The sequence below is a fragment of the Arachis ipaensis genome, chromosome B01 (assembly GCF_000816755.2).
Source record: "Arachis ipaensis cultivar K30076 chromosome B01, Araip1.1, whole genome shotgun sequence".
Classification (NCBI taxonomy): Eukaryota; Viridiplantae; Streptophyta; class Magnoliopsida; order Fabales; family Fabaceae; genus Arachis; species Arachis ipaensis.
Window position 1 is genome coordinate 18,747,152 of NC_029785.2, and position 12,431 is coordinate 18,759,582.

The 12,431-nt window shown below is 37.0% G+C and overlaps 1 protein-coding gene across 3 annotated transcripts; it reads right to left on the reverse strand.

Moving 5' to 3' along the window:
• LOC107626937 (30S ribosomal protein S16-2, chloroplastic/mitochondrial) lies at positions 7,577-11,715 on the reverse strand. 3 transcript variants are annotated; one of them, XM_021118693.1, is made up of 4 exons: positions 11,344-11,715; positions 9,888-10,044; positions 9,612-9,657; positions 7,577-8,270 (listed from the first exon to the last, which is right to left on the reverse strand). In XM_021118693.1, exons 2-4 carry the CDS (start codon positions 10,018-10,020, stop codon positions 8,039-8,041), a joined length of 411 nt encoding a protein of 136 aa, XP_020974352.1. In that variant the 5' UTR covers positions 10,021-10,044; positions 11,344-11,715; the 3' UTR covers positions 7,577-8,038. The 3 variants fall into 3 exon arrangements, with proteins under 3 accessions (XP_020974352.1, XP_016185313.1, XP_016185309.1); XM_016329827.2 differs by having other exon boundaries at positions 9,888-10,086; XM_016329823.2 differs by having other exon boundaries at positions 9,888-10,047; positions 11,344-11,712.

A 12,431-nucleotide genomic window follows, 5' to 3' on the forward strand; every position in this document is an offset into this window, starting at 1 on the left:
ATAAAATATCCGCTCATCAAGCTCAAACCGGCAACGGAGAAGGCTAACCTGGATGGGTAGAGACTGAGCTGTCTGTTTAGCCTGATGATGTGGATGGGGAACAAATAGTTAATGGACAAATTGGTCTTTGTGCCTCAAAACGACGCCGTTAGCATAACTGAGCCCTATTTGATCAAAATGCATGGTCGAATCCATGGCCGCTGATGGTGCGATCATCCATGACGAGTGAAGGTTCATGTTAAAACACAAAATAAGAATATTACAATAGTTGTCATAAAGTCCAAACCTAAAACGAGAAAGTTCCAAAGCCACACTATTAAAATTTAACAAAGCAATGAAGCACCATTTTAACAAATGCTCCATTTTTTGTAGTGTCCTTCGCATTGCACTCCCCCATTGCGCCATAGCGGCGACATTTTCCCTCGCGTTGCTGTCCTCCATTGCATCGCGAGCAAGGTTCTGAAAATTGGACCAAACTGATCGGTTCGACCGAGTTAACCGAGAACCAGTCACCTAGCCAGTCCTGTCGACCCGAGAACCGTCCGCAAAAATCGGTGAAAAAACCAGTGGTTAACCGACAAACCGACCAAACCGGTCAGATTTTTAAAAGTCTCAGTTTTTTAATATCCCCCAAAGCGACGTCGTTTTGACGCCGAAAAAAAAAAGAAAGAAAAGAAAACCCATTACCCACATAGCTGATCCAACCCACCCCTCGAAGTGCCACTCACCACACCTCCCTCAACCCTAATTTCCTCTTCCAATCTTCCTCCAACGGGCAGAAGGAACTCCACCGTCCTTACCACAATCGACGCCAGTAATGACCACCAGCGGTTGCCATCATCGCAGATCGAAGCTGCTGTCAGCGGCGTCGTCGTCTGGTCGTCTGAACTATGAAGCTTTTGTCGTCGGCGTCGTCTGGTTGTCGGAAACATGCTTTGCAGATTCTGTCATCATCGTCGACATGCACCTGTTCTACTGCCGTAAACTCTAAGCCTTCTCTGCTTCCTATGCAGTGAGTTCTTGTGTTTTTCAAATAATTTTTTTATTTTGTTAATTAATTATATGAATTGTTGTTCTTTAGTCCACTAATTTGATTTCAGTTAATTTCTTTATTTTGTTAATTATATGAATTGACGCAGAGTTCTTCTGCTTTTTAATTTTTTTATTTTGTTAATTATATGAATTAATAATTCTGTAATTCTGAATTTTGCTGAATATAATTTAGGGCAGAGCTTGCAGAGTAGCGGACAGAGGAACTCGCAGCTTCAAGCTCTGGGAGAGGAAGGGAACACACCGTCAGAGAGGGCAAAAAAAGGTTATGATTTTTTATTAAAAAATGAAAACAAGATGGAATAGAGAAAGGGATGAGGGAAACCTACCTGGATGACAGAGGAGAGACACAACTTTGTCGACAGAGGGAGCGGCAGCGGCAGCTCTTCCAACTGTGGCGGTGGAGACAGAGGGAGCAACTCCGTTTGAGGCAATGAAACACGATACAGGGACTTGATACAGACTTTGGAGGAGAATAGAGGTGGGCAGTGCTGGCGGAGGGTGGCCGAAGGGGCTGCCGGAGGTAGTTGCAGGGGAGAGAGAAGAAAGAAGAGAATGGTGGAAAGATAAGAGTGTTCTCGAAAGTGAGGGGAGAGGGCCGCACATTTTGAATTTAGATAAAGTTTTACCGTCGGATTTACCTTCGTATTTATAAGGCATTGCATATGACCAAAACACAGAGTTCCATTAATTGTGCTTTACCGGCGGATAAATCCGCTGGTAATTCTGATGGTAATGCTCGCCACATTTTTTTCATTCCCTCCAAATATTTTCGGCGGATTTACCATAAAAAAAATTAATCCGACGGTAACTTTTTTCTGACGAATTTATTGCCATATCCGTCGGTAAACCCGCTGCTAACGTCCGATGCTAAATCCAACGTTAAATCCAATGGTATTCAGCGTTTTTCTTGTAGTTTTCATGGGTTTTTCCAAGCGGTTTTTCTCGGAGGAGGTTTTAACGAGGCATTCATACATGAATAATGTAACGACCCACATTTTTATAAAATTTATAAGTAATGAAAATTATATGTATATTTTAATTTGAGTAATTGATATTTTTAATTTAAAAATAGGATTTAGTTAATAATGTTATTATCGAGCTCATTATCCGCCGATATGAGTAAATATCGGTACCCTTCGGTGAATTTAACTTTGCTAAAGCTTCACCGTATATCTTTTATCGTTATGTTGCTAATGTCATTTATATTAGTAACTCATTATATTATTACTTGTATTTTAAAATATCCAGCTTTTATAATTATCCGCTAAGATATTTATAATTTGAATCGCTGACTCAGCAGCTTAAGAATATAACACGTGTCTCCTAATGTGATACATGCTCTTATAACACATATAATCACATTTAATCTCATCCTTCCCTTCATTTTGACTGAAGCCTAGAAAGGAAAAGAGAGAGAGCACGAGAAACTCCATGGAAGCCATGAACCTTCGGCGCTCGATTTCTTGTGATCCGTAACTCCAATAAAAAATCTAACCTGATAAAAGTGTTCGTATATTCCTCCTCTACATGTTGGCATCACTTTTATTCAGTTGAAGTTGACAATGACGTAGTTCCCCTTCCCCTTGAGTTCGGCCAATTGGAGTTCTAGGAGGCACAGACGATTTCTAATGTTTTCTTCTTCAACAGCTCGGTCAAAAAGTTTCTCCAGAATTTTGTTGTTTTGATTTCGTACGGAGCTAGGAGTTGGTTTTAAAATTAAAATTTTTTGGAATTTGAATATCTGATCAGTTTAGTAGATTAATGCAAATAGATGAATATTTGAGATATAAATGATTTTCTGTTGTGATTGAGAGGTTATGTTTGTTGGTGATTGGCTGTTTTCTGAGTTTCTGGTAAAATTGATGGAATACGTTGATTTTAGATTTTAAATTGAAAATAAAAATGATTAGTTTTGAATGATGGATTTGAAAACGTTGACTTGAATTGTTGGTTTTGTTGAGTTGAGGTTGAAAAGAGGGGACCCGTGATGGGTGGCAAACTCCAGTTTTTAGGGGAGGTGCTGCCAGAATTTTCCTAAGAATTTGAAGAAGTTTTGCTTGAGAGTAATGTATTTTGAGGTTTTGTTTTCTAAACGAAATTAAAAAATGGATTTTGAAATTGATTTGAGACTTTTGTTTTGGTGAAAAGGAGTTTAATGAAAGAGAAATGGATTTGAATTATTAAAGAGAGATTTTGATATTTGGAAAGACCTGGGCAGTATGCAAGGGTTGTGGCTTAGTCCCACTTGCTTTGAGTCAAGATTTTAAAAGATTGTGGTTTTGAATTTGAGCTATGACCTGGCAAAGATTGTGGTGGTGTACCACTTGTCCAGTGTCGCAATGGACGTGGGGATCGTGGTTGTTTACCGCCTACGGATTGTGAATGTGTTTGTGGGGATCGTGATTATTTACCACTCACGGGTGTGCTGTTTTTCAATTAAAAATGTCTGTGGGGATCGAGGTGGTTTACCGCTCGCAGATGGTGAGGATTGTGGTACTGTACCGCTCACCAGTTTTCAAGAAGACGATGTCCAAGTTAGCTATCGGACATATCAGGTTGGCTATATAACCGATAGATGAGACTCATCAGTCATAGGACAGACATGCATCATACTTGTTGAGTTGTTGTGCATACTTCTCTGTAATATGTGTTTTTGTGATTGTGTGTGTGTGTGCGCGCTTCTTGGCGTGTGATTTTCTCTGTATTTATGGTTTGTTAAGGTTGTCTGTATTACGAGGTTTGTTTCTATTGGTCATCTGTTGAAGATTGTAAATATTCTATTGTGGAATTCCTATGTAGCAAATAATAAAATGAACATAACTATACACTCCAACACTACTAAGAACTCCCCAGTTCTTACCCCCTATTTCCACCCTTTTCAGCTACAGGTGCGAAGGTCTAGTGCGAAGCTACAGGAGCATAGAAGATTATGTTCACGAGTTGAGTCGTTAGAATTATTTTTCCCTCGTTGTTTATTATTTTGGTTTTTAGAGGAGTAGGACTTATATTTGAGGATATTTCAATAAGTCCATGTATGTAATGCTATGTGAATATATACACTTTTGTGATTAAGTGATTTAAAATAAAGTTCCCTCTCGTTTTCTTAATTAAGTTTCGGTTCGTATTCGCGAAGGCTCAATATTAAATAAAGATAGTATATAATAAAAAGGTTTAGAAGTAACTCCTAAGCTTTTGGTACGATCATTAGGGGACTAAATACCCATTTTGGTCCCTGAGATTCACGCGATTATTCAATTTGGTCCCCGAAATTCAAAATTACCTATACTAGTCCTTCATATTCAAGTCCGGGCACCAATATGGTCCCTCGTCTTTCCGGCGATGACTAGTCAAACGGAGTGCTAATATAGCACTTTTCCTACTACGTTGGATGATGAGTAAATGACGTCGTTTACCCTTGGCACCCAAACAAGTCAGAAATGAAGAATAATGGAGGTAGAGAAGAAGAAGAATACTTTATTTTGGGTCTCCATCGTTTCTTCTCCCTTCATATACAAAGCGACAATATTTCTTACTTGTTTGGATGCCAAGGGTAAATGATGTCATTTACTCATCATCCAGCGTGGCAGGGAGGGTGCCATCTCAGCATTCCGTTTATCTAGTCATTGCCGAAAAGAGTCGAGGGACCACATTGGTGCCGGGACTTGAATCTGGAGGACCAGTATAGGTAATTTTGAATTTCGAGGACCAAAATGGATAATCGCGTGAATCTCAAGGACCAAAATGGGGATTTAGTCTCATAAGGGACTAAAAGTTAGGGTGTTACAAATAAGAAGTGTTCGTCCAACGTGTTATATCGGGCGTAACACATCCTCTCTTCAGGGTCCGGTGCCTCTAGCACATAATCCTTCTCGTCCTCTTGGCTACTACATATCCTATGTTTAAGTTGGAACTGCTCTAACATCTCCCTATCTACTACAGACAAGGCAGCCAAGATCGTGTTGTTTATGCAGTCTAAGTCAGCGAGGATGTTAGAAGGCATGATTTATACTACAGACTGAGACATAAAAGTATACTTACAAAAAAAAACGTAACCAAGTTACTAAACACAAACAAGTCGGCTGTATTATCTTCAAAAGTCTACAAGGACAAGAAGCATAAATGTTAGACATAGATTGGGCAATACCACAGTGTAACTATACACAACTCATCATTATCAACTAACACTATATGCATGGTCACAAGGGGTATGATTCTCAAATGGCACCGTTCTCAAAATCAACAAACGACACCATTTGAGGGCAACATACACTAGAAGAGACCACGGTTCACAACACAAATAAATGCATAAAGAACATTTTATACAAAACAAGGATGTCAAGGTCCCATCAAGAATAAGTCACCTTTATAGTATTTTTTCAAGAAAAAAGTTTGAATCCCTACGAGCACAATACAAAAGCTATGCAACTCCAAGGAATTACATTCAACAAAATCTTACAAAGATTCAAAAATTTAAAGAATCTACCTCTACATGATATACCAATAAAAAATGAAAAGCATGCAAGCAGAAGAAAGAAGTGATGAAAAAATAACCTTTTAATGATGAGAAAAATAGAGCAACAAACTCTAGAAAATAGCAAAGGCAAGAACAACTAGTAGAAATGAGAAGGAAGGGTTAATAAATATCTTGGGAAGGAATACAAATTTTTGTAAAGAAGAAACAAAGTTTTTCGAAGAAGAAGAAGTGAAAAAGGAGAAGAGAATGAGTTACGTTTATATAGTGATAGGAGTAAAAAAGTAAAAGCCACTCCACTTTAAATGATGGTACATGTTTTTCGAAAAAATCGCTCTAGCAGCTACAAAATAAAACTTCACAAAACGTTACAACTGCTCAAAAGCACGTCGAGTACCCGACTTTTACAGATGCCAAGCACGTCAGATTAACCGACTTGATAAAATTGGGAAGTCAGTGTGAATAAACTTCTCGAACGACCTTAATTGAACTCCACGGCCGACTTAATCAAATGCTTGAGCCTGACTTATAAAAACTCGATCTCAAGAAGTGGCACTATTCATACCCTGACCCACTAAAAGAGCCAGGGTCGAAATGATTAAAAGCCCAATTGACACTACAAAGCCAGAGTGGTGATCTACACTATGGCCTACCGACTTCATAGAGATCGGACACGGTGACATGGGCCTAGCCCTAGTTATTTAAATAAGTAACCAACTCCTACAATCTCTCCTAATAATCTAGAAAGGAGATTTCAATAACTTTCCTAATAAAAGGGAACAATTATCCACCATTAAAGGTGGAACCACTTCAAAAAGTGGTTATTGGCTCGCCACCTATAACTTTAAATATCCTAACAACCTCAGGTATTTTTCGAACACTAATCTACTAAAACCTGTCTAAAATCCTTACTAACTTAAGTATTAGAGTCCCTTGCAGGTACCACCCCTGTCTTTACTTACAAAGAGCTCAGACAACTTCACCTCGCCGGAGAAAACGTCAGACCCATCCCTCGTAGGAGTCTGAACCTGACATTTAGACCCAAATCACTTTAGTTCCAGCTAACCTCCAGAACAACACCTAATATAGTTGTATAATTTGTAAGTTAATCGTAAGCAAAATTAATTATCAATTTAATATAATGTAATTAATCAACTAATTAATTTGGTTGGTAATTAGTGAATTATTTAATCAGATAGTTTAGTTATTGAGAGTTTCTTATTCATTAGATAATATCTTGAGAACGGATTTTAGATTTTATACAGATATCTGATACCCAATGTCTCATGCTTTTTGTACCTTGATCTAATAGTAATCATTATCTTACTTTGAGAAAAATTGAGGCAAAAATACCTAAAATTCATGTGTGTAATCTAAACCAAAATTTAGCCCGAGAAAGAATGATAAAAGAATATCTAAATATCTTAGATAAGTGAATTTGAATCGGAGGAGTTTGAGAAGGATATTCAAAACACTATTTTGTAACACTATTTGATATAATGAAAATCTCAACTATTATTATGGTTTGGATGTAGATAAATTTTGGCCAAATCATCATATATATTGTTGTATGATTGGTTTTATACTTTTATCCATTACTTTTTTTATTTTTTATCTATTTTAACACATCAGGAAACGTTTTGTTCGAATATGAAGTTAAGAATGTTTATTTTTCACTTATCATAAGTTCAAAGACTGATTTTAGAAAACGTTTCTAAACACGAATCACCACCCTTTCTCGTGCATTTTCTAGCTATTTCATGAGATTCTAGTGTACATGCATTGACAATGACTACAAAGGCCAATTTTTTTTGGGGCACCAAAACAAAGTCATTTTACCATTGGCTGGAAAAGGTCGAAGGACCACCATAGTAGCCAGAGCTCAATTTCGAGAACGACAATAGTGCAATTAAAACTTCAAACTAAATCGATACACATCGTGAATCTCAAACTTCTATAGAAATTTGGTCAACACTATCGCATTAATCCACATCCACCGTAAGACGCTACGAAACATTTTTCAACAGTACCTAGCATGAAAACGCACCTCGATTGAAAATAGAATAGTATTGTTCCAACATGTGTATTTTGCAGCAGTGAAATATTTCAAGATTCATCTGCTGAAACAAGGAAATCAACTAGTGGATCCAGTCCACAAAACAACTATCAGTCCACAAAATCAAGTGAGCTAATTTTGCTATCATGCAAGCAAATTGTAAAATACATAAATTCTAGAGAACAAGAATATGGGGCATTACATAAGCAATCTAACCAATCAGTTGGATTCGACTACAGTACTACACTATTTATCAGCTTAGAAATTTGATTGGTCTTGCCTTCTCTGCTTTTAATTACAACCCAGGAAGCCACATAAGAACCTGATATCTCCAGCCATATGGCAGTTATTTCTCTATTCAGTTTATCGGAAACCAACTAAAAATATAGATTTCCAAGATTTGTCTAGGATAAAATGGTGACAGAAAATAAGGGAAACTAGATCCTAAAAACAGAATTTTAGGAGTTTTCAGCTTCAGGGGTTTCCTGTTTTCCATCATCTCCATCGTTGTTGGCAACAACTGACTTTTCTTGATGCAGGATGCGTCCAGTTAAAGCATCCACGGCACGTGTATCACGTGGACCTCCCTTGCGTGCCATCGCCAGCATTGGTGGCGGAGGCAGTAACCCTGCTCGGAACAGAAGACGTTCTACAGGCTCTGATGGTTGAGCTCCAACAGAGAGCCAATACCTATAGAAATAACGGGGAATCAATACTATGAGAAATAACAAAGTTATGACCTCTTCAGCTGGCTTTTTTACCTATCTGCCACTGTTTGCAGAACTCGGGCAATTTGGTAAATAGTTCGTAAAACAGTGGCAGATAGATAAAAAAGCCACTTCAGCTTCATAAAGATGTAAGTAATGATTAAAATTTAAAAATCGTCAAACTAGAACAATTTCATCGAAGGTAACCAACTTATATAATTCCATTCTAATCTAGTATGACAGAAACATATGGAAATACATACCCCTGTATTTAAGTTTTTATAGATTAGGATTTAGTCATTTAGATTTTACAAGCTTTCTAATCCCTCTGTATTGCTTTAATTTTATTGCACTTGATTTCACAGATTACTGGATTAGGATTTAGTAATTTGATAATTTGATAGTGTTGATTTAGTAATTTGAGTATTTGTCATGGAAGATGAAGATGTTGGAGAATTTCAGTTATAGTTTTTCAGAATATTTAATTGTTGATTTGTTGTATTTGAATGTGTAATGTAAGGTACTAATTATAATTTGATTTACTATTTTAGTTTATTCTGTGTTTTGATATTGAAATTGTTAATTTTAAATGACTAGATTTGATTAAATATACGTATTTTTTTTAAAAAAATCCATAACAGGTAAACTCGTACAAGTTTATAAGTTAACTCGCGAGTCGAGTCGAGTTTAGATAAGCTCCACGAGTTTATCTAGACTCGCGAGTTTGACAACCTTGCAACAGACTTCTCTACAAAGGCCTTCCATGTCAAAATAAAACATGCAAAATAATTTCCAAAACATCAAAAAATAAATAAAATGAAAGATTCTATTATATAATGACATAAGGGAGAAAGTTGTTAACATGCACCAATTATTGAAAAAATGGCAAAATATTGCCTTCGGTGGTTGGAAAAGGCAAAGAGCACCCACTACCCAGTCGAGAGGGTGGTCTGATAGTTCTGGATAGAGGGAGATCCATGATGCAATGATATCATTGGATTCATGTAATCGACCCCACATAATTAGCATTATAAAGCTCTGTTGTTGTTATTGTTGTTAACAGCAAGAACTCTTTTAACTGAATATTAAAGTTCGAGGAAAGTACAGAAAGGAATATGAACAACTGTTGCCTCTTTGGTATGATTTTTCTTGTGGGGTTGGGGTGAATAAAATCACGACCAAGTATCATTTAGTAGCTCAAATATGTTGCAATCAAACTAAGACTTCATATATAGCACTAAATTATGACAAATATCCCAACCATCATTCAACAAAACTTACTAAATTAAAATAAAAGTGATTACCAAAAAACATTACTACTTACTTGACCCTCTCAAAATTGAGACCCATTCTTTTCTCATTATCTTGGCCTGCAGACAAGCAACACAGGTTTTTCTATTAAAAAAATTGAAAAGATTAAGAGCACAAGCATAACTGCCTCTCTCTATATATCCTTTTTCTAGTTGCCAATTCAATAGATATCACATAAACCACTTTCAATCATTCAAAAGAAAAATCACTGAAAAAAAAATAACAGCATTACCATCTCAGCAGCAGGGATTAAGAAAACGAAATTGAGAATGAGGGAAAAAGGTTATACCTGGCAAAGGATTATAGTAACCCAGAACTTCAAGGTGCTTGCCATCTCTAGGGGATCTGCTATCAGCAGCCATGACACGATAGAATGGCTTGTTCTTGCACCCGAACCGTGATAACCGAATCCTCACGACCATTTTCTGAACTTTCCTACCAATTCCCTACTGCGGACACCAATTTGCAACACTCAAGGTTGATAAAGACTTGATTTTCATTGAAAAATGCATGTTTGCAATACAAACTCAAAGTTAAGCACTGAACCAATAAACTATCAAACCCATGGGAGGGGGGAGGTGATTCACTTAAAAAAGGGGTGGCCAAAGTGGTTAAGAGAATTAAATAAAGGCAACCAAGGTTTCCAAACTCGCGAGTTAAACTCAAAATAAACTCAACCAGTAACATTGCAACAATAAACAAAATACTAATAAACCCTGAAATGTCTGACCAGCAGCAGCAGCAGCACATATTCAAAGACAAAACTCAATAACATATTCAGAATCATGTATACATTACTCTAACACCTTTATAGACAAATTCAGCAATACACATTGTCACATTCTAAATAATTAGTCAAAATAAGAATAATTTTAAACTAATATATAAACAATCAATAATTCAATGTCCAATTCCAATATCAGAACAATTAAGCAACACATATATCAAACTAACAATTAGCATTATAAAAAGAGAAATGCTAGAGGACAAGTAAAATTTATTGTTTTTGGCCAGCAGTTTAGCCAGCAATGCTTAAAAATGTGGACTAAAAGTATGTTGTTAGATTGCTAGACTAAAGAAATTGGACTGATGGCTAAAAGTACTAGCCAAAAACGGCTTTTCTCTTATAAAAAACAAAATTTAAGGGAATAGAGATTCAGAACAATGTACGGGACAGTCAAGAGCAGAGGCAGAGCAGGAGAGGGTGACAGGTTGACGGGATCGGAGAGCAGAGCCAAAAGCCCGGAACAGCGAGAGAGCAGAGCGGAGAAGGTACAGTGGCAGAATATCAGAGTCGTGGCAAATGACCTCCTTCACTGGAGAAGGTGGCGGTGGTGGTGCAAGGTTAAGGCAGAGGTAACAAAGGGGAGGCAAAGGGAACGAAAAGGACAACTGAAGGGTTAAGCATTTCGGGTTGAAGTAATAACTTGGGGTGTACATGTGCTGGGTGAAACCAAGTTTCTCCTAACCAAGACCCAGCCCTAAATATGTTCCGGGACTATTTTATAGAACCTAACCGGCCTTAGACCCGATGAAACCTCAACATTTTCCGAACAAATCAGCCATATGATCAGAACAATATAGTCAGAACAAATCAACCATATAATCAGAGAACAATAAAGCATTAACATATAAATATAATCAGAACAAATCAAGAACGAATCAATCATTAAGAATAAGAACAAATCAAGCATTAAAAATTAGGAAAGAAGAAATCAGAACAAACCAAGAAAGTGGTGGGTTACCTGCAACGAGTGAGACGTCAGCTTTGGGAAAAGAGGTGAGGAGTGGCTGGTGGTGGTGACTGAGCAGAGAAGCCGGCAGCGAAGACCACACTGGTGGCGTGTGTGCAGCGAAGACGGCAGTGAGCTGGCAGGAGCGGTTGAGCAGCCGGCAGTGAGAACAGAGAGGGTCCAGACTAGAGACACCAGTAGAGGGGCCGGCGCAGAGGAGCACGAAGGAGCTCGACGGATGAGGCGGGGTTGTGCGGCGGTGGTGAGCTCTCAAGCTCGAGGATGAAGGATGAAATGGTTGGGGTTGAGATTGGGGTGAGGCGTACTAGGGCACGAAGAAGAGAAGAGTGAACTCAGTATTCACTTCACTCATTCAAGTCTGAAGAGAGTTTACCTGGGCCAGGTATCATTTTTGCGTACACACTCACACTGGGCCAGGCCGAGTCGGTTGAACCGAGTTCTGTTCCTTATCCAGTTGAACTGTTACTTTAATCTTTTATTTTGACAAAATAATTTCAGAAATAATAAAAAAATAATATTTTGATTTTTAATAATTATTTTAATTTTATAAATATACTTTTATATTTGATAAATTATTTAAATTTTGAATACAAAATATTGAGAAAAATTGATTTTTAGGTTTTTTTTTATATTTTTTGTCATTCACTTAAAGAAAAGTTGTGGTTTAACCGTTTAAGTATATTTTTTTAGACAATATCTCTTTATATTTAGCATATTTTATCAAATAGAACTAATTTTGGAATCAACATGTTATTTCCTTCTTTTAGGTTATATTTTGAAAAACAAATTAAAAGTTAAAATACTTTACCGTTTACACCCTTAAGAAAACCAAAAGAAAAACTTGACCAAAACAATATATTGTTTTGCTCGAAATACTGAAATTCAATTAACTCTTAAACTAGTGAATAGACTCATGAGTTTCTCCAACTCTATCGAAAAAACCGAATTTGCACTTAAGTGAGCTTGATTTTATCTCTTAAAAATTAAAATTGTAAATATGTATAGTCCTGTGATTGGATTTTCTAGAAACTTGGGTGATTATTAAATTGATTTTTTGGTCACTCATCAAAGTGAGTTTT

Bases quoted from the DNA above. Each gene is read 5' to 3' on its own strand.
- LOC107626937 (XM_021118693.1), bottom strand. From the start codon at position 10,020: ATGGTCGTGAGGATTCGGTTATCACGGTTCGGGTGCAAGAACAAGCCA. The intron at 9,658-9,887 runs GTATAACCTTTT...GCTTGTCTGCAG, and splicing joins TTACTATAATCCTTTGCCAG to GCCAAGATAATGAGAAAAGA. The intron at 8,271-9,611 runs GTAAGTAGTAAT...TTATTTCTATAG, and splicing joins CTCAATTTTGAGAGGGTCAA to GTATTGGCTCTCTGTTGGAG.